The following is a 22,341-nucleotide window of genomic DNA, read 5'->3' on the forward strand; positions in this document are numbered from 1 at the left end:
AATAGGGCATTGTTTTCCAAAAGGGATTGAAGTTCATATTGTGGATTTGCTGTAAACAGGATTTAGTAATATAATGACATCAAGACAGTATTATCTGGGATGTAGAGTGCGTGACCAAGGGGATATCTGAGCTGCTGCACTACAGGCAACAGACTAATATGATATACAGAGTGTGCATGCAAGCAAAAGGATTACATTGGACCTTGCTATAAATACAAATTACTGTCCATTGTTGGCGCCATTTTCTCATTTGTTAATTATACTGTCCATTATTTTAGTGCAATAAATGAGTTATTATTGCTTTATTGAAAAGTTGGATTTCATACATTATATGAAGATTTTCTCTTAGATTTAAAAGCAACATATCTCTTAGGCTCAAACAATGAGAAAACTTTTTCATGAAGCAAGAAATCTTTGAGAAATGAGAGAGCTAGCTACGCCGACAAAGGATGTGTCTGTGTCCCAAAGAGACCCTGTTGCAGTATTAAAATGTGATGTCTCATTATAAAATCTCAGTGGGAAAAAAGCAGTTAAAGTGGGCCAGATGGAAAGCAATTTAGAGTGTTGGAAAAGTCTCTGTCGTGTCTTTTATTAGCCATAAAAATGGAGCGTGATTTGTGGAACTTGATAGATTGATGGATTTACAATTACAGGGGAAACGTGCATTTGGGAAACTTTAATGTCATGTCATATCACTCAAGTCTGCTTTCCAGATAGTTGACATTCTACGGCACCTGAATGAACAATGAACGACAAGCCCACACCTCACACTCAGACACACAGATACACACACACGGTCCAAGTCCCACTCAACCTGTTGGAATGCCCCAGAATGCACAGCTTTCTCAAGATGACCCTTATTTTTCCATCGGCATCACACAGAGACACACCAGCAGTCAAAACATGCCTTAAATCCTCTCTTAAAAGACTCAGGAATACCTCACACAAAAAGACATCTGCGGTGTAGACAGATATTGGCTGGGAAGAGGCCGGGGCGGCTATCCCCCTCTGTTTGTTGAAAGAGCGTCTAACGACCAGCGTCTAAATAGCAACCCTGGCCCCCCTAATCTTGACGGGCCTGGGTCGGACAGGAAATGATGTCACAGACGCAGCAGCAGATCTCCAGACACTGATAAGGTCGCTTTCTCTCTGGGAAAGTGAAGCGAGGGAGAGACAGATAAGCCCATTGTCTTCGGCTTCCTCCTTTCATCTTGCCCCCGTCAAGACAGGGCTGATTATGGCAAAATGCTACTCAGAGATTCGTCGCCGAGACAGCTAGTGCACTTCATAATAATGTCACCGAGATCTGTCGAAAGTGTTTGGGTCTCCGCCAAGAGCAGGCTGGGGGATTTTGCGATACAGTCAATGGACCATCTATGTTGAAATAGCTGGTCTCTGCTTGCATTTAAATGAAAACACACAATGAATGAATGAGTTAATGAATTTCGGCTTGGAGAGCAAATAGATAATTGATCCCAGAACTGATGCAGGGGGTAGATCAGGGGGTATTTGCCCGCTCCATAATGACGATATTACCGTGTACACTCACCTTGAGTCATACTTAATAGACCCAACCAGACAGTCAGACCGTAGGCTGCTGTGTCTAAGTGTACATGGGAGGTTATAGGGGGGTGTCGGTCTGAAGTAAATCACAGAAGGGGTCGTCCTCTCCTGCCTTAGGGGTCTCCCACTCACTTGGAAGGAATTAGACGAGGAGGCAGGAAGGAAAGAGGGGGAGCTCGGGGTCTCATCCTGCTGTGTGTGAGTGTGTGTTCATGTGTATATCCGAGAAGTGTTTACATGTTTGTTTAATGAACTTGTGTGGGCGGGTGCTCATGACTTCCTGTCTTTGGCAATATCTCAGTATCTCTCTCCCTCGTCTGTGTATGTTTCCCTGTCTAGTTTAGTCTGGTTCTGTGAGTCTACGCATGTGTGTTTTCGTCTGTGTTTTTAAGAACACATACCCTATCAAAGCTCTCACACTCTGACTCACAGCACACACAAAGCAGCCCTCCCCTCTCTGTCTCTCTCTGTTGGTGGAGATGGACAGCCCATCTGGTTTTCATGAAGGAGGGATCAGAATTGAGTGTCAGCCCGCTGTGGCCTCTTTCATCCTGCCCGCCCTCGGATTCACCATCATGTTTCTGGTGGAGAGGCAGCCTGGACTGGTGAGAAAAAAAGACAGCGAGAGAAAAGTGAGTTCGGAGAAAATAGCATGAAACGCTTCGGGTGCCTCTGTGAAATGAAAAAGGTAAAGGCAGAGCGGAGTGAAGGAGATAAAAAAAAGAGCAGAGAGGTGGAGTACCTGCTGTTTCTCTAACCATCTTCTTAATCCCCTGCCAAAACCTCTGTCCACTTTAAAGACAGTCTTTTCCTCAGTGACACACATCTGCCAAAACCTCGGGCAAGCAGGGTCTAGCCCTTTGACATGGAGAAGGAGAGTGAGAGAAAGAGAGAGAGAGAGAGAGAAAGAGAAAGAGGGAGAGAGCAGTATACTACATTTCAAGAATGTCACCTACATATTTTTGTGGTTTGGGGCGAAAGACAAATTAGCATGGTTTTCTTTCTCTGAAAGAAAAACATTTGAGGAATGTTCAAGAGACTGCTGCTTTTGCAGTATGGGAAACCACAGACACTGAGAGAGATTAGTCACATTCCAAATGTTACAGCTCTGCAACCTGTTGAAATAGTCGTCGTTTTTGCTTCTGATCCAAATAAATATGTTTTATCCTTTTACTTCATGATGAAAATATTCATGGACTCTCAACTGAGGTCTGGATTTTGAGTGAACAAACAGACAGAGGTAGAGGCCAACTGTGAGCTCTCCGTCCAAACCACCTCACCCATGCTCATTTTGACTTTCAGCTGAGGGAAATAAACAGTGGCCTGTCAATCTTTTCCTTCGAAGGAATTTCTCAGTGATGAAGCTAGCTTCTCGCTGCAGGTCTTGGGTTTCGTACTCTACAGATCTTCCAGCCCCAGATGTATTCTGCAGTCCAGAGGGTGTAACCCTACATTCCTCTGGCCTAATGTGGAAGTAGCAGCACTCTTGGTCTTCTGCAGGGAAGCCCCTTCTGCTGTCTCTCCCTTTGATATGAGTCAAACACTGGGCTGTCTGCTGGAAGAGAATGGCTGAAGAAAGGAAATGAGAAAGCCTGGAGCAGACAGTGGAAGGCTCCGAGGGATAGGAGAGAGGAGAAAGACTGACTTAACTAGCCTTCTCAAAGCCTCCAATGATTAAAATAGAAAGAAAGGGGCCACAAAGGAGGGGCTGGATTGCTGCAGCTCTCTGATGTTGGGCTGAGGGATTGTGCATGTGTGTGTGTGTTTGTATATGTGTGTATGTGTGTGTGTGTGTGTATGTGTGTGTGTGTGTGTGTGAGCACACGTGTGTGTTTAGATGCATGACGAAGCAGGTGGGGTCATTGTATTCAAATGAGTGTTCACACATTGCATGCACAAGAATTTCAGACACACATTATCTCAAATTCCAATAAGGACCTGTGTGTGCGCATGTGTGCATGCTGGCCTACTTGTGTGTGTCCATTTGTGCCATATTGTGTCTGTGGGTGTGCTTGGTGTTTGTGTGAGAGACCCGCTCGAGCTCTGTGTTTGTGTGTGTGTGTGTGTGTGTGTGTGTGAGAGAGAAGAAAGTCTGAAAAGCCTCGAGGGGGATTTCCTCTGAAAGGGAAAGCTTTTCTCCTCCCCCTCTCAGACACTCTCTCCTTCCCTGGTTCCCTCTCTCTCTCCCTCTCTCTCTCTCTCTCTCTCTCGCCCCCACTTGCTCTAAACACTCGGTGGAGCCAGAGAAGCGAAAGAGGATCTAGAGGAGCAACAGGCAGCTTGAAACTTTGCTGCTTTCTGTGCAACGCACTCAAGACTTGTGGAAAGTCTATGAAGAATGGAAATTACTTTACTTACTCTTCCATCAAGACAACGGACTGTCATGTGGGCAGACCACAACCAATGGCAGCACTTCAGTTGTTGATACACTAAACATGGCAAGTCTCTCAGCCCAGACCCCAGGGAAGTTCTCTGGAGAGGATTATCAGGATCAAAAATGAACAAACTTTCTGCCGGCTAGAAGAGATACTCCTGCTAAGATGGTAGAGTAACCACACTTTCTAGGTTTTACTCCTGTGTTCTTCCTGTCAGCCGTTTCTTTTTGGTTTACATGTTAAATTGCTCCACTGACCCAGTAACTGACAGAGGGACAAGTGACTTTGTTGTCAGTTTATTTCTGTGGCTTTTCCAGTCATGCGTGACTGAAGTTTTGCAAGTTGTGTCCTGTAAGCCTAGTTTACACAGAGAGCCAAAAAAAAAAAGAAATGTTTCACGTGTTGTTTAGAAGTAGTGACGTTTTTTTCTGTATCATGATACTCAAATACTTACTGCCCACATTACCTATTTATAAGTCTGTACAAAGCTAATGTAATTGCAGTCTCCAAACCTTTTTGTTGTCCTAAGCACAGTTGGTGGGACTCTTTCACATGAATACAGCATTTCAAGCTTCTTAAGTATGCCCACACTGACAAAGAGAGAGAGAGAGGGAGAGAGAGTCACACAGTCTTTTGTTTTGTTTCTTTGGCAATACTTAAGTCCTTTGATTAGGATTTAATTGATGCGGATGGCACACATACTTGAGTAAGCCGAGAGTATTTCGCAGTATATATTAGTTGAATGCTTTGCATGTACATATACAGTGATTCTCCAACTCAGTGGTCTGCCCTTTAAAAAGTCCATCCCCAAAACCACAGGGCTTTTATGGCTTTAGGGGACTAGCCTTATCCTGGTCACAATAGAGTCTAATTAACGACAGTGATTGAGCCACAAGAAGAGAACATGTTAGACTCAACGATGGTATTCTGGAAGGATGTGGCTTCTTTGAACTTTTATTATGTGCTTTTGCTGTTACGCAAATGGACAAATAAATGCACATAATTGTGGACCCAAGATGAGGATGATGTATAATTCAGCTTCCAGTGAGCATCGTGCACTTCCTAAGGCTGCTTTTAGCACAACTTTTTATTTAAACTAAATATTCCACTCTCCATGTATGGGAGGCTAGTCAGACCCATAAAGTATATCTGAGCCAAATCAGGGATAGCTATAAAGAGAGCAGGAAGGAAGGATGTTTAAAGAAGTCCAGACTTGGCAGCTTATCATGGCCACTACTGTACTTTGTCCTTCCCTTCACATCTACTGAGCAGTTGTTTGACCAGGTTTTACAGCTCCAACTGTCTCCCTACATGGTGAATTGTTTTTACTTCATGCATGACTGACAGTCTTCTGTGACAACCCCTCCAATGTAAAGTCATTAGCCTCTCAAATCAAAATTATTAGATTACTGCACTGTGCATGAGCTGGATTTTCTATCTAAGGTTAACACACAGTAATGATACACGTAAACCTGAGTCTGTGCTTGCTGGTGTGCACTGTATTTGCATTTAGTTACTGTATGACAAGGACAGCCAAGAGTCACTCATTCACTACCAAAGTCAAGCACGTTCTACTCAAGGCCTTACCAAAAACAGCATGTGTTTTTCACTCACTGCAAACTGGTGGTCTTGCAGCACAGATGTGAGTTGCAATGTCTGTGTCTGTTGCAGGATTCAAAGTTTATTCAAAGCAAATGCAAATGATCAAACCTCGTGTGAGTGCTGCTCTTGGGTTTTGGATGTGCTCAGCGCCTTGCCAAAACATGTTTGGATTCAGCTGAGTAGGTCTGTCTGCTCTGCACCTAAAATGGTGAAAATGAAAGCTATGATGTGTAAAGTTTACTTTCCATTACAATAAGGAGTACAGGTAAATTATCTAGTTTCACTATGGATCACTGATCATAGTTAACCGTACCTCATTCTCAACCTTTTGGAAGGCAAAACAGTCATTTTAGATGATGCTTTTCTTAATTCATAGCAAAGGTATCTTATTTAGTCTGTAGATAATTAACAACAGTCGCCTGACTCTTACAGAGATTACACACCTACTGCATCTCATCAGTCAGCTTTGCAAGTCAGCCAGATATGCTGATCAGTCATATACAGTGCATGTTTTTTTTTTTTTACAGTGCAGCTACAGCAACGTGATACAGCACAGTGTATGTATACCATACTCAACTATCCTAAACAGTGTGGACACACTGTGTGAGAGTATCCGGATGTTGACTGGCCAGCAGTAGACATGTTGGCCCGGCTGAGCTGGGGTCACAGCTGTGTCTCTCTCTGAACAACCACACGAGAGTCATCAGTAGCTCCCTCCCGTGCCAGTGACAAGTCATCACATCTCTACAATACTATCGTCTGTGCTCCCGTTGGCAGACCAATAACAATTCCTGCCCACTGCTCCACTCGCTGTGATTTAGCCAAATTCTTGCAGCAGCAGAGACAAGGAAAATCCATACAGTAAATTCTGATGTGATTTGTAGAAAGAAAAAATATAATTGCAGACATCTGTCTCAGGGAACTGGATGAGCTGAACAATTTCTATTTTCATTCAGTCAGCAAGCCAAGGTTCTGAGAGTTGTCATGGAGCTGTGAATGATATTTTCAGTGTGTTTATTATCTCTACATGACCAAAGTGGGTCAAACTCAAGAGAGACTGTGCAGTGCATTTTCAAAAGAGAGCTATTGCCAAGTCTTCAGCAGAAATGTCTGAGCAGCTATAGGATCTGTATAAGTTAGGTTTCATTGTGATACAGAGTTACTGCAACATTATCATTTCCATCCCAGACTGAGTTTCAAAGATGTTGTTGTGGCATCTTTTGCTACCTTTTCAGGAAGACAATGATTGCATTGTAGCTCGTTCGGTGGTCATGACACAACATTCTGAGGCCACAACAATAGATTTCTCCTTGCTTGAATGTAAAACCAGCCGGACAACTTTAACTGCATCTGTGCAGCAGAGCATGAGGTGGCACCTTGTTAGATAAGACTACAGTAACTGAAGCATTGAACCTTAAAGTTCTAAATCAAATTGATAAATGGTCCTAAATGTCTCCAGTGCAACTTAGTTAGTGTTATGCTGTGTGTTGTGATCCGTCAATGTAGAAGACACCATGTAGGCTCCACCACTGTTTGGATTCTGCACTTGTTTGGCCTCCAAAGACTCTTGGCATGGTTCAAGAATGAAGAGCAGCAAATGCCAATGTCATACACCCCATAAACACACTCAATCCACTTACCAACAAACACACAGAACCGGCCTATATAAACTTGAGAGTTGAACTATGGGAGCCATTATGGTGTTTTGGACTCTCCAAAGAGAAAGTATTTTGAATGTTCTTTCTGATATTTTGCCAGAAAGCAAGCTTTGGGAAACAAGAGCTGAGAGCCTTGTTTTGTCATGTTAAGTGGGAGTGGTTCATTAGGAATCAGTTGTTGGAGACGTCCCAAGGAAAGAGAGGAAAAATTGAATAAATGTCACCCACAAAAACATGTTTTTCGAAATGTTGCATGTCTGCTTTTGATCTTCCTGTACATTAGGGTCTTTCAGCATGTGGGATGGCCGTCCAGTTTTTGATAACTTGGGTTTGCATGCCAAACTTGTTGTGAGCCCAGTGCAAACCCTGCCCTGCTTCCTGGCAACTGATTCACTGCAGCACCGCGGGCAATATTGAATAACGCTTGATTGATCCTGTGGGATCATTCAGAAATATGCTGAATTCTCCTTCCTGTCTCCCTTCCCTCACCAAAAACTGATCTGGTGTGATAGGAGAGAAAGTCAGTCTTTCTGTAGAGCTTTAATCATTCAAAACATCCAGACAGTTATCACCTCAGGTGAGACAGGAGTGAGGGATACAAGCATCAGTTTAGAACTGCTTTTTTCATTTACATTTCATAACATGTGGTTGTTGCCATGAACTGCAGCTATGTGTCAGTGTTGTTAATTTCTACAGTGGCGACAACAATGCCTCATTTTGGGATTCAAATACACTCAGTTCATTGTCCTACAAGACATTAAAAGACAGACATATTTTCAGCATGACAAATGTCTACAGCAGTGTATTTGCATTTGGCCTTTAGTCTTTAATTTGTTCCCGTACAGATAGAGACTTGATCGTGTGCTTTCTTTGTGTAATTTTTACATTGATACCTGGTGGTTAAAATTATTTGAATTTAAACACTTTAAACACAAGTTCACGGTAGAATATATAAATTTTTTTTCCAATATTTACAGATTCAGGTTTCATTCATGAGATGAAAATCGAATTAAATGTGGAATTCAGCATTGCGTCACACCCAGTCTTCAATTGTGAACTTGAATATCAGCTCGACCACACAGAAACTGACCTGTTTTCCTTGTTAGATGTGAGGACAAAGGCAACACCAGAAACCTGACACACTATTTATGTGGCCTCTTAACTTCACTAACTGAGTCTGAGTTGTTCAGCAGTGCATAGTCAATGGGACACAGGCCCTGCCAGATCAACGGGCTGTTAGCGAACGCACACCGTGCAACAGTGTGCTCATGGCAGCAGCTACTAGATGAATTGATGTAGGAGTCTTGTCTTGTAGGGGCCTTTTTATTGGGCGAGCAGTGTTAAAAGGATTTAAGATGGCTTAGTTGAATGGTGTGCCCCTCTGCCAAAGCCCTGGGCTGAGTTTTACAAGAGTGGATCACACACAAAGACAGCACTGTCTCACCAACCAACAGACGAGATGCCGACTCTGGGCAGAAAGAAAGAAAGAAAGGGGAGAATGTGAGGGGGGAGTTGCTTGTAAATGGGAAAAACTGGCTACATGCTTATTATTATTATGATTATGATTATGATTATTATTATTATTATTATTATTATTATTATCATCATTATTATTATTATTATTGTTGTTGTTGTCGTTGTTGTTGTTATTGCTGTTATTATTATCGCTATTGTTATTGTTGCTACAAGATTTTGGGACTTTTTGGTTTTGTGTGAGGACTTCAGTGATGAGTTGTGAATACATTGTAAATATATTTTCTACATATGCCTTTCAGTTTAGTTTTTTTCTTTCAAACTCTAAATGAAATGAAAGTAATGAAAGACGGATGAGATCTACCCATGGGCAAGACTCAACAAAGATCTGTCCCCCTTCTTGAACCTTAATTGTCCTTTCCCTGATAATATCTCTTGTGGTTATTTCAGTCACTGTCTGTTTTGGGAAGAAAACGTCGATAGATGTCATGTCCCATCAGCACCCTGTGTCCACTCAGACATAATGTAATCTGCTGTTGTTATGGCTGGGTTGGTGGTGTGCTGTATGTGGCTCTTGGACGTGTCTGCATGGCCAGACACGCAGGAATCAACGGGTTTACTGGCAGGTCAGCGCAACCCTGCCTCAACCCCCGAACTGTCACTTCTAATCTGGTGAGATACCTGGAGAATTACTTTCCTGGGTTTATGGTTTTCTTCCCCTGGAGGTGATGTGACAGTCCATCCCTTACCAGGATTTAACAAAAATGTGATGATTAGTCTAGAAAGGGACATCAACAAATCCCAGCAACATGTCACAAAAAGAGCTGTGGCCATTTAGTTGAAGTTAATCCTAATGATAATCACATTGTGGTCGGCTTACCTACTTTAAGCTTTCGACCTTTTGTTGCTGATGACACAGCTTTAAATGCCAATGCACACATCGTGCGACACACACCTTGACAGCTTGTTTATACTGCGGCTCAAATCTGGGTCCTGACTTTCTTTGACCAAAGCCCAAGGCAATATCTTGAGAGAGAGGGAGAGAGAAACCTACAATTAACTCCTTAATGGCCAGCACAGGAAAAGATGCCCAGCGGGCCTCTTTGGTAGGCAAGACAAAGAGAGAGCGAACCTTCATAACAGATGCCTCTATCTAGTCCACACTAGCATGTCAGTCCATGTCAAACAATGACCTTTGTCAGAGACTGAAGCTCTTCAAGAAGTCAGTGCTAGCTGAAAAGAGTTAAACCGCAGGCTCCACTGGACAATAGCGGGCAGAGGGAAACCCCCTGTCTCGACTACATAGCAGGCTTGCTTGAGTGTGTGGAGGGGGCGGCCGAGGAATGTGGTAGTCAGCTGGACATAGATCAAACCCCAGTGTCTCTGCAGGCCAAGATAAAGGTTCGGGATTTAAGCTTGATTGAACGCTCCCCACTGGTCATCTGTGGGAGTAAAATGCTTTTGGAGGAGAAGTAACAACTGTGTCTTTTAACAAAAAGGAAATGAGAGCTAGATACTGTACATTGATATAAAGTTGCCTCATAATGTGTTATCATAATGATGTAGGCTAGTGATTGTGTGTCTGGGTGTTAATGGGATTGAACAAATTGCTGTAAGCCCGGAGCTCTTTTAGTGGGAGGAACTGTTGGAAATACAATAGCAACTGCTTTGCTGCAGACAAAACAGAAGATAGACTTATCTGTAGTGTCAGTGTTTTATGGGACACTGCAGTCAAAAGGATTTGCTTGTTTATTTCTCAGTTGCTGCTCTTACCACTAGACTTCAGACCAATGATTTGTGCAACATTCTGGCTGAAGCATCTCTTAGCCAGCTTACTGATGCTCAGAGGCCAAAAGGGTTGCTATCAGATTCTTTCTTTAGATCTCGATTTTTTATGCGTAATAGAAACCCGTCTGCCACAAATTAGTTTTTATCTTGGAAGAAGTCATGCTGAACTGTGCAGAGCTCAGGCCTGTTTGGCCTGTTGTCTGGCAGTTTGTCAGATGTAATGAGATACAAAAGAACTCACAACACCGGCAGCCACCCTTCTTCCTCTCAGTTCACTTGGCGAGCCAGCCTGTCTGAAATGGGTCCAGCTGAGCTATGTTTACTGAATCTCAAGGGGGTCTTACTCATATGAATATCACTAGCCAAGCCACCCATAGTGAAGAGTCACGGTCAGGGGGAAATGTCTCTTGAGTTTAACCCCCTTTGTTTTAAAGGAAAATTTTATCCAGGCAATAGACGTTGTCATCTCAACCAGGAGTAAGGTTACTAAAAAAAGAGGTTTGCATCTCAATTGAAGGGTACTGCAAATGGTTTTGGAGCCATGTTTTGGCAATGATGGCAATGGTTACTCAAATTCCAATTTAAGTTTGAAATGCTATGAAGCTTTGATTTCAAGCTGACAAGGCTACATGCTCCGATAAATTCTTGTGAGACAGGACTTTGTTCTCTGGAATCATGAATGAAATGATGTTATGTCTGTTAGAGCGCAGACGCCAAGCTGCACACTGGTTCAAATAAAACTTACTTACTGGGAAATGGATTGTCTCAGCCTAGTAACTTCAGGGCACTGCGTTTTATTAGATATGGCCTCATGTCTACCGTTAGCTTTGAGACATACAGTAGAACTTATAGTTGAATGGCTCTAGTCAGTCCTTAACAGCTGTGATGCATTACCATGCAAGAGTCAGCCTCAAAGGTATTCTGTTCCACAGTACTTAATCTATTGTGGCAGATGTGCACAATCAGAAAAAGGAAGCATTCTTTTCTATTGAGGCCATGTAATTTCGCCAAGAGATACAAAGACTTGGTATAACTGGTCAAATATTAATAGTGAGTCAAATGTGATGGCCATATTTACATCCGACATAACTTGATAAAAGCTGACTCATCTCACAGACATTGTGGACAAATCCACCTTGGATCACAGTAAGCAAATGTGTAACAACTAAGTCTTGGATGACCTTGAATGCAATGATTCAAATTGAATTGCAGAATATCTCAGCATGAATATAGCTCAGTATATTTATTCAGCGAATCATGAACAACAGTTAAAACTTGATGACCTTTCCTCACAGCTTTTCATGGCTTTTATTTGTACAGATGATCCCAATTCAATCCCAGTTGGCCACATTAGCACCAGTTAGCAAAACATAGGTCAGCGTAGCCTCAGTGCTAGCCAAAGTGAGGCGTTTGAAGCTATTGCAGTTGTGTTTACCCTGGGCCAGTGTCTGGTCCTGGTTAGGCTGTCAAGCTAAATGAGGAAGGGGCTAAAAACAGACTCCTCTGAGGGGCGGGGAGACTAACACAGCAGGGAACTGTGAACTGATTGTATGAATAGCATGCCTACTGCGGCCTGGTGCTAAGACCTGTCCAGATCCAAAATAAGTGTGAAGTCCATGCTATTTTTCAGCTGTCAACTCGATATTAATATTACGCTTTTTTAATTTGTGAGAGAGCCTTATTTGATTATACTGTACATACTCAAGGGAACAATAACTTGTAGATCTAGGGAGGATTTCAAATAAAGTCAACAGGTGCTTATGAGTTGGGAAAAACTAAAGTAAAAAATAATAAAGGGAAAGCTTACCTCTAAGCTGTTAAAGTACAATTCATGACTGTGAGTTGTATATTAAATAGCTTTATTTAGAGGGCATGGAGAGATTAAAAACACTGATCCATATAAGCATTGCACCTTCCTCAGGATGTTCCACTTTGTTGGGGAAGGTGAAATTTCTCTCCATGCCTCAAAATAAAAGTATTTAACATACAACTCACAGTCATGCCTCGACTTGAATCTTTTCATCTGGCGTATTGCGCAATCAAATCGACAGTATGCAGCAATGTTCAACAAGTAGTCAGAAATGTATTTGGCTATTTTACAGCAAGTGTGAAGGATCCTGAATCAATGTTAACAATCCCCACATCTTCAAGCATCGCCACCTCTAAACCATATTTCATTCTGCGCTCTACAATTGTGTTGATTCACCTTTGAAAAGTGCACAAAAGATGGCCTCAATCTTTTCCTCTGAATTGCTTCCGTGTGTTTTGCTTGGACTGCACCCATGGTACAGCTGGTGTTAGTAGCTTAGCCAAGGCCCAGGCGCTCAGTATACTGGTTCTTATAAGCATGGTTATCTTAAGCAGACTTGTATGTGCAGTAAACACTAGCATCATGCATGAGTCCTAACAGAAAACGGTGTCCTTTTACACTTTCTGGGGATTCATGATGGGGACCATACGTTTTTTGTTTTGTTCTCCTCTACTTGTCCCTTTGAATAAGATCAGAACCGGACCGTTGCCTGATAGAAGTGTACCAGCTTAAATGAGGTGTATCCTGGCCGGACATGAAACAAGCTCCACATACTGAGACAGGACAGATGTAATCATATCCAGATCATGTTGAAGGGCTTTTGATTAGGCTCGCTCAAACATCCTCCTCTTGATCCTGTAAATATGACACTTTTTAATTTACCTCATAGTCTTATGTTGAGTAGATCGAGCACAATGATTGTTCATCCTGTCTGAATTTTGGTGAGTTTGATCTTATGTTGCAGCTTTCAAATTGTTAGAGATCATATTACCTGTAAAGATACAGGTAGGCTGAGACTTCATTGTAGTCAGTTGATCCAAAAGTGGACTCGTGCAGAAAGCTATATCATTAAGGATATATCATTGTTTGTTTTTTGTTCCTGAGTCTAAAGCCGACATCACTTTGAGGCATTCCAAGCCAGCACAGTGAGGGGTAAGAGGCCAAGAAAAATATCTGTCCCGTCCTTTTATGTTTGCAGAGCATCCTTTCTGGACGTGCCTTGGCCATGTGGACATTCTTCAAACAAAGCAGTGCTGTCAATAACAATTCAAGTCCAAATAGACACTTACCTTTGAAATTCACTGTCCACGTTACTCAGACAGGGTACTAATCTTCACATGCATGTGACTCCTACATGCGCAGGGCTTTTAGAATCCCATGCATTCCAGAAGTTGCTCTGAAAAGATGTAGGCCAGCAGTTTGTTTCATTATCAGCCATGTTTGTTGTTTTCATGTTCAATTTCATACATTTTCAAACATTAAATTTCATGTTTACAGAGATTTGCCCTAAATGAAGAAAAGTTGAATAGGGTATTAAACATGATATAAACAGGGCATGATGGGGCATTCTGCCTTTTTTAAGCATAATTTAATTGAATTAAGAGGAGAGGGTAGTCTGGTGTGACCCTGTATTGTGAGGATTTTATCCACTTGTCCAAACCTGCATTCTTACTTGCTGCACTTTAGCTGTTCATTGTGATTGTTCATTGTGACTACAAGTCATATGGAAATAGGCTGTTCAATAAGGGATTTAAACAGCATGCCCAACACTAAATTCATGCAATACAAAGTTTTCAGTTGGACAGCAGTTGGTTCAAAATAATATATGATGAAATAAAACACTTACTATAGGAAGAGTTACTTTGATTGTATTAATGATTTTTGTTGTTAATGTGCCTGGGTCGAAAAGCCAGTACAATTCTTAAAATATTGTCTGGAAAGTTCCTCCTCTGCGTTCAGTCCCAGTTGTATCTTAATGTACTGATGTTGTATTGAGCCTTTTAATGCATGGTAACAGGATTTTTGCCATCATTTGTTCTAATATTTTGTGATCATTTGATCTCTGCAGTCCTGGTTTTGGTGTCTAGTGGATTACTTTACAGTGAATTTGCCACAAGGGCAATTGATAAGATAGATTATATTTTTGCTTGAGCATGTACCCAGACCTTGGATTTGATTTCTTTTCCACTATGGTGATTAAACAACATTTGGAAGCAAAATTGCACTGTGTACCATCTACATCTGTAGTTTCCATGAATGTAATGCCTTTTATTTGTAATGACTGAAGTCTGATCTGACAACCATGTGCTTGAGTAGGTGTTGGTATTCTATCTAAGGTGTCCTTGAATATGAATGAAAATTGTGGTTCTGAGGTTAAAATGTGCCTGTGTTTCTTCATTGTCTCGTCATACTGTTTAGGTGAAAGGGGTATTTTAGGAAGCATTTTGATTTTTTGATCTGAGGGGTTGAGTTACAAAAACAAAAGTTGCTTATCCTGGGTTATATTTTTTGGCTGGACCGCAACAGTGGGGCCAGCCCTACAAACGCGAATGTCTGTCACTGACTGACTGACTGACTGAGTGACTGACTGAGTGACTGAGTGATCAAGTTACACGATTGGTCGGCCGTGGCACGTGGCACATCATAGGATCACAGAGCCAGAAATTTCAGTTTCGTTTTCTCCGCCATCTAGTTTCTCCGCTGAGATCAGGAGCCCGTTTCTCCCACACAGTACGCAGGCTGACCAATATCATGCATGTAAGCTGAAGCTAAAGTAGAATCTATACAATTATATCATATCACCGTTTATGTCGATGCATATGCGCGAGCTCAGTCCACCTGAAGCCCCTCTGTTCTGAGAGAGACACAAACAAGCATGGAGGTTTCATCACGCCGAGGGCTTATTTCCGACCTTCCCGAAGTTTCCTGGGGCCACGGTTCCGGCCAGTGCCACTAGCTGGCCGCCGATTTGTTCCCGATGATCCGGCCGAGATTTCGGCCGGGGTCCCGACAACGATGCGCCCCCGGTGTCCGGCAAACAGCGTTTTCGGCACTGACGGGTAACAGAGCGCCTGGCGCTTGGATCGGCAGGATCAGTGCGGGCCGTGGGTGGAGACGACAGCGGTGGAGCGAGAGACGGGACGCGCTGGAACGGAGATCAGTGTGGATGTGTGGACTATTATTCTGTATTAGCAGTCTACAGCGGAGTTAGTTACACCATTGGTCGGCCGTGGCACGTGGCACACTCACGGTCCAGCCATATACTAGGTTTTGACCTAGTCTTGTTTTAACTGTATGCCACTAAACCTATGTCTCTGGGTAACCGAAATCTTGAATCCAGGTTTTCAGGGGGATGTAATGTAATCTGTAAGATTGTAATAATCTGTTTCTAGCAATAAATTCCACTGCTCTTAAAAAGGTAACGTCACCCACCAAGACCTCTCCCTCTCCTCCAGAACCCAGAATCCCTGGACTCGTCCATCCAGAGTGCCCTGTCGGCCCTGTTCCCACCCTTTGAGGCCACAGCGTCTGTCGTTCTCAGCCAGTTGTTTCGCACCATTGAGGAACGTTACCACGGCGACGCGCTTCACTGCCTGCTGGACTTCCTCATCCCCTCCAAACACCTGCTGGAGAGTGTGCAACAGGCAGCATGTGTGAGTATAGATGCATTGAAGTGCATACACATGCACTCACACACTCTATCATAACATGTATCAATACAAACAGCATGTCTATACTATTCTCTATTCTTTATATATAAAACCATTATGAAGTTATAAGATAGAACTTAGTTAGTACATACCAGTATACTAGTGTGTATACACACACATAAATAAAAAAAAAAAGAAAGGTGAACAAAGAGATTACTTGTCTGCAGGAATGGCGGATATATTCAAGATGCTGCTTGCTGTATGAATTCCAATTATTTGTAGTGGCTCTTAGCCAGGCATGCAAGTGAGGTAACACAGTTCATACTGTATATTTATTTAATGTCCTTGACAAGTGAACAGTGATTTACTTAAACAGTGGTCTTAAGGATAAAAACATTTTTTGGCAAGAATCTGTAATCTAGATGTCTTGCATTATAAACTTAAACTACAATGCTATAGAAATGGGGCCCCTCATAAAATAGATTAATTATAATTATTGGAGCACTGAAGGTAATGTACACTGTATGTCCTATGCAAAAAAGCCTATTAGAATAACATCACACTGAAATTGTACTCCTCATATCTATTCCCAGGCTACGTACTCTGACGTGCTTTTCCGCTGTGAGGGCTGGCCGCTGTGTCTCCATGACAAAACTGTCATCCAGTTAGCACCTCTGAACCCTCTGCTGCTGCGTCCTGGGGACTTCTATCTACAGGTGGAACCATTTGGGGACCAAGCAGCACGTATTGTCCTCAAAAGCCTTCTGGAAGAGGGATGTCGAGAAGTGGAGGAGACCCCCATCCCCGAGACATCCTACCCCTGCATCTTCACTGAAGACTGGCTGCAGGAGGTCAATGAAGGACGCCATGGAACTCCTCTCTCGCGTTGCTTGCTCTCTACAGACCAAGGAGTAATAAAGTTGCCCTGGGCTAAAATAGCTATTCCAGAGTTTTTGGACAGACCTAAGATCATGCCCACTTCTTCCTCTGTCATTCGTGAAGCTCCTCTTGAGCCAAAGCGGCCGTCAGTTCCTCCCCATTTTAACTCTTCCACCCTCCCGATGGAGAACATGAGGGACAGGATGTCAGTGTCTTTGAGACCTGTAGATAGTTCTTCCAAACTTAAAATGGAACATAACAAACCTACCCCCAAATCCCGCTCCAAACCCTTAATCAAACCTGTGGGTTGGGTTTCGCCGAATACCTGGGACAGTCGAAACTATCGGGAGATAGAGGGTGATTATGTAGACCTGGTTGATTTTGCCAAAGGGAAGGAGGCCTTGGATAAACTTGACAGCCATCCAAATCCACCCACGCCAATTTTGTTCAAACCAGTCAGGCCACCTCCACCTGTACCGGTAGGGAACAGTGCCCCCAGTGGATGCACTCTTCGGTATGCAGAAGAGCCCTGTACACCATGCAGCCAGAGAAGGCTAGGGCATGAGCCCACTGATCAAGAGTTGAAGTGTAGGTACAGAGATTCTTACATGGCAGCATTGCGAAACCCAGTCACTTTTGAGAAGGGGAGTGTAGATCTGCTGGCTGCCCTAGAGGAGGTTGGGCTTTGTGAAGGGGGGGAGTTTGGATCCAAGGGTACACTTGTAGCTCAAGGGGATGACCTAGGAACCTCTTGTAACCACTGTAATAAACCTATGATAAGTCATGAGCCACGGCAGTATGGACAATGCTGTGAAACAACACCAGCGAACTTTGTGTCCCACCTCAAAGAACCTCCCACAAGTTTTGAATCAGGGAACCTTATGAAGGAATTACCCATGGTTTTTAAATTGACCCCTGGGGTGAGCCATAGCCAGGAAGTGCAGACAAATCTTATTTCCCGCCAATTAGGACATGATGCTAAGGTGCATCCAATACCAGATTCACCTCCTCCAGTCTTGGAAAACTGTGACGGCCACATGAAACCACATCAGACGGTGGAGGTCGTGAAACCATCAGGGAAACACAAATCCAAGCTTAGGTCTCTATCCACAGTGTCAGAGACACCCAAAGGGAGTCCACTTCTCCATAAACCCAACAACAGGAGCTACAGTGACATTTGTCCTGAAATGATTCCCAGCATAATGCAATGTAAGAAAGGCACAGTGTTTAGTCAGGTATCTCCAAAACTGGGAAGACGGCAGTCCTCTAAAAAAGGTAAACAATGAGTGGATGTATTTGATAGCCTCTGTGACAAGATTATGCTGAACATTAAAAGCTTTGATTTTTTGATTCAGTCTTTCATTCCCTGCAGGCTTCTTTTTAAACCCCCCCACATGCAAAGTTTGTACATTATTATTATTGCACACATAGCCATTTGTTATGATGCACTGCTCAACGGGCCACTGAACCCATTCACTCCAAAAAGACTGATTGAAACTCGACCGTGGCCTCTTGTGCTTTGGGGAACGTGCTCCATTGAGGGTCACAGTTCATAAGGGCTCTTTAGAATGGGGGTTCAAAGGGCATAGGTCAGACTTGACTATGATGTTTCTCAAGGGGATTCTCCCTCTGCTGTCTGGGTTCCTGAGCAGAACGGTCACATTCACATCATTCCCATTACCAAGGGAGAGAACGGAAATAGCATGCTGCCCCCCATTGTAAGGGAGGGCCTGTGCCCATTGGGTGAAAGGATGTAGGGAATGTAGAGAGACAGAATAACAGACAAGAAGGAGGTTGCTGTGTCCCCTGCACCCGTTGGCATGCACCCTTACGCCCTCAGAAGGGCATGTTGAGATCTTGACTGAAGACATGCTTGTCATGGACTATTAAAGTAGCAAGGAGAGAGAACACAGGCAAGGCTTTGTTGGCTTTTAAGAGAGGCCAATTAGGATGTCTGAAATCAAAGCCAAGCTTAGTAGCCAGGCCACCACAGTGTTTTGTTACAGAGACCATGTCCAATGTTTAAAGGCTGTCTGTATACAGTTGTGCAGCTGTGGAGGGTAGGTCCATGTTGAAAGAGGGCTATTGAGAGTTATGGCTGAAGAACTCTCATGCAGAATTACTGCCGGTATTAAGAGGGCAAAGGTTGCTGGACAGAATATACAAACTGGTGTTTACACTGTCCAGTAACATCACTTCAAGCACAAATCTTTATGGGGAAGTTGAGCTCTTTCATAGAATAATGCCATTAAGAATAAATGAAACACATTGTCTGATGGATTAAAATAACTCTTGCAATGCTTCATTGGGATTTAGATTTATTATACTTTCATTGCTTTTTGTGGTGAAACAATATGTTTGTGTCTTTTGCTGACATGCAGACTCCCAGTCAAGCAAGAGTGAAATTCCCTCCACCACAGATGGACCAGACGCCAAACTGCAGAACTCAAAGACAGACAAACAATCCTCTCCCCAAGTTCAACTGGCTTCTCCCATTTCTGACACTCCTCTTTCTGTGCAAAGTGAAGAATCCAGCTTCAGAAGCATCAGTGGTCTGCTTCAACTGGGCATTATCTGTTTACCAGGTACTTTGCACCAATGTGTCTGACATCAGCAGTTCTACATTTAGTTGTGATGGTCCCATTTTATATGTTTAAAGCATTTTTGCATTTACAGTCCCCCAAATAATCTCCTAATCTTTAATTATTTCTCATCTCAATCTCATGTCACCAGAAGGAAAAAATCATTCTGCATGTTCAAGACAATTTCATTTTTTGTCAAAGCATGCTATTTACAGCACTGAGCAGTAGTTTCATTGTGTTGTTGCTTGTTAGAAAATGACTAATCTTTGCATCTTCCTGCAGAACAATCATATTGTAGTATTGGTCTAACCTCTCCTCCTCTCTCTGCCCATCCCTAGGCGGCAGGGACAAGACAGGCAGGGCAGTGGTGGAGGTCCATGGTGACAGGAAGGAGTGGACGTGCCCTCTTGTATCAGCCCAGGATGTCTGTGAGCTACTGCTCTACCTGCACTCCATACCTAGGTACTGGGACCAATGCTTTAGTATCTGGATTAATACAGACTGAATGCTTGAGAGGCTTTTAATCTGGGTGGGGGAAGTGAATTAGAAATGCATACCACAATAACTGTCCTTGAGCATGTGTGCGTGTATTAAGAATACTGCATATTTAAAAATTTTGTAAACAAAGCAAATTTCTCTTATATTTTGGCATTATCAGTGTTTTTGTTTTCTGTGTATGAAAATGGCCCTTAAACAATGTAACCGCTTGAAATAGATAAACTGCATCCCTTAGCTGCATATTATGTTAAATAAGCTAACTAGGCACTGCTGGTAGGTATGTTCTAGAATCTAGTGACTGGTGACCTCTGTATAGGGAAAATCACAAGTTAAATTTGCCTTGCCTTATCAGAGGCTGTGACCCCATGACATCAACCAACAACATAAGATGTTGTTCTTGGCCTACTGGACAGCTCCCATATGTGGTTGTGTGTCAGTGAATACTACAAAAGTGAAGGAAGGCATTGGTGAAAAAGTGAATATGTGCCCATACAATTAATAAAAGGTGCATGTCTGTAATATGTATTTTGGCCACTAGGGGGCACTAGAATAACATTTTAAATTATATTTCATCCTGCGGTCTCAGCAGATTTTTTGAATATTATGAAGCACGCTCTTACCTCAAGACTTAATAATCCGTGAAGTGTTGTCTCTTTACATCGTTACCTCAATATGTCTTACTACTTTAAAACAGTGATTGCACTAAATTCTCTTTAGAATCACAACCTTATTAAAAATTCTGCCTCCTCATATAGATCGGCTGGCAGTAACTGTAATTAACATTGACCCATACTGACCTTTTCCCAGAGCGATTTCATTGATGAACATCAAAGGTCCACTACTGAACACTTTTACCCTCTTCTGTGTTTACACTGGTTTTAATGGACAAGACTTTGAAGTACAAGGTGCCATTCAACTGAACAGCTTGGCCTTCCTTTGCCCCCAGTAAAGAGCCACTCTAACCACAATAACAACAACGCAGCCTGTAGCCAGGCCGGCTGCCAACTGTCTGGTATGCAGCGCCTTCCTAGAATTGGCAGCCATGTCTGATATAGACTCACCCACTGGTAACCTAAGAAGAGGCCATTAAGAGGGGTGTGTGAAGGCGTCAAGGGTGTGGAATGAGATGTGTGAAGGGTAGCAAGTGTGTTTGTGTGTGTGTGTGTGTGTGTGAGGGAGCGAGATAAAAAGATAGATATGGATTTGAAAGGTGAGAGAGGTCAAGCGTAAAAGCACTTGAATGCTACTTGATCAGATAAAGACTACTGTGATGAAATGAACATGTCATAATGCGTTCCAACATGATTCAATGTTTAGGAGAGAAGTCCGAGATTTGGGAATGACTTTGGTAATCGATGCCAGGAAGAAACCTCCTCCCCTCCTCCTGTACAAAGCTCTGCTGATGGCACAGGTTAGAACAACACACCTTGTATACACACACACACACACACACACACTCACAAACCAAGCGTCATGCCATCAACAGATGTCAAACTGTCAGACACCTTACCCAGATTCACAGATAATGAAACTGAGTGGATGCCAGGATTAGTCAGGTCTAGTGTCTGGAAATGCAAATCACCAACATAGCGTGACAAGTTCAGTTCAAGTTTGTCCAAGTTGCTGGATTGCTAGAGATAAAGAAATACACCAGGGGGAGCCATTCTCATTTTTATCAGGTTTTAAAGTTGACTCATACAATACATACTGTACTGTACTGTAGGTTCTATTAGAGATTGGCAAGGAAGGTTACAGGTAATTGCACACAATACAAACAAACACAATGCATTTGATATGTTTCATTATGACAGTCATCTATCATATCTAATGCCTCAATTCCAATTTTACTTATTGACTGCCCACTATAGGAACAAGCTCTGCATGCTGTCCACAGTATCCTGATGCTGGTGGATAAAGACACCTGTCCTCGCCCTGAGAAACAGCCTGGGTTGCAGGTCAGAAATACAGAACACAACAACTTTTTATGTCCACCTTTGCTCTGTGTGACTTTAGTCTGATTCAGTTTGAGGCTACAGAGTGTGTGCTGCTTTTCCTTCACTCCTGACGCAGTCTTTATCTCTATGTATAAGATGGACATGGTGACCTCTCTGAAAGCCCTGAACAAGACGGTGGAGGGACCCCAGCTGACCTCTGACCTGGGCGGGACCTTCACTTACAGCCATACTGACTGGCTGCAGTTCCATCAGGTACTGAATATTCACTCTGAATTCACAATACTGCTGCGTCTGCGGTACCACATCACTGTAAATGATTAGTTAGAAAACATCTTTGAATCTATTTTAGATTCTTGATGATATTTTAGATCATTTGAGATTCTAGATTTGCATTCGTACATTGTTTTTCTCATTGGTCCCACACTTTTGATTACCCTTGGAGTTTCCCATACGGGGGCGGAGACAGCTGTTTAACCACAGGTCGCCCACTGGGGATGACTTTACCCAC

At 42.9% G+C, this 22,341-nt stretch overlaps 1 protein-coding gene across 1 annotated transcript in view; it reads left to right on the plus strand.

Annotated features, from left to right (window-relative positions):
• The first annotated feature begins 3,832 nt into the window (after window positions 1–3,832).
• Window positions 3,833–22,341, plus strand: part of quo (quattro) — a 31,399-nt gene continuing 12,890 nt past the window's right edge. Inside the window, exons 1-8 of the mRNA XM_071528886.1 lie at window positions 3,833–4,106; window positions 15,725–15,922; window positions 16,513–18,073; window positions 19,180–19,383; window positions 19,719–19,842; window positions 21,196–21,289; window positions 21,747–21,833; window positions 21,969–22,085. Coding sequence (XP_071384987.1) covers window positions 4,104–4,106; window positions 15,725–15,922; window positions 16,513–18,073; window positions 19,180–19,383; window positions 19,719–19,842; window positions 21,196–21,289; window positions 21,747–21,833; window positions 21,969–22,085 — 2,388 coding nt within the window. The 5' untranslated portion in view covers window positions 3,833–4,103. The remainder of the gene's footprint in view (window positions 4,107–15,724; window positions 15,923–16,512; window positions 18,074–19,179; window positions 19,384–19,718; window positions 19,843–21,195; window positions 21,290–21,746; window positions 21,834–21,968; window positions 22,086–22,341) is intronic.

The sequence above is a fragment of the Centroberyx affinis genome, unplaced genomic scaffold (genome assembly GCF_046629955.1).
Source record: "Centroberyx affinis isolate AG114_WGS23_722 - 3 ecotype Tasmania unplaced genomic scaffold, CSIRO-AGI_Caff_v1 ptg001738l_1, whole genome shotgun sequence".
Lineage (NCBI taxonomy): Eukaryota > Metazoa > Chordata > Actinopteri > Beryciformes > Berycidae > Centroberyx > Centroberyx affinis.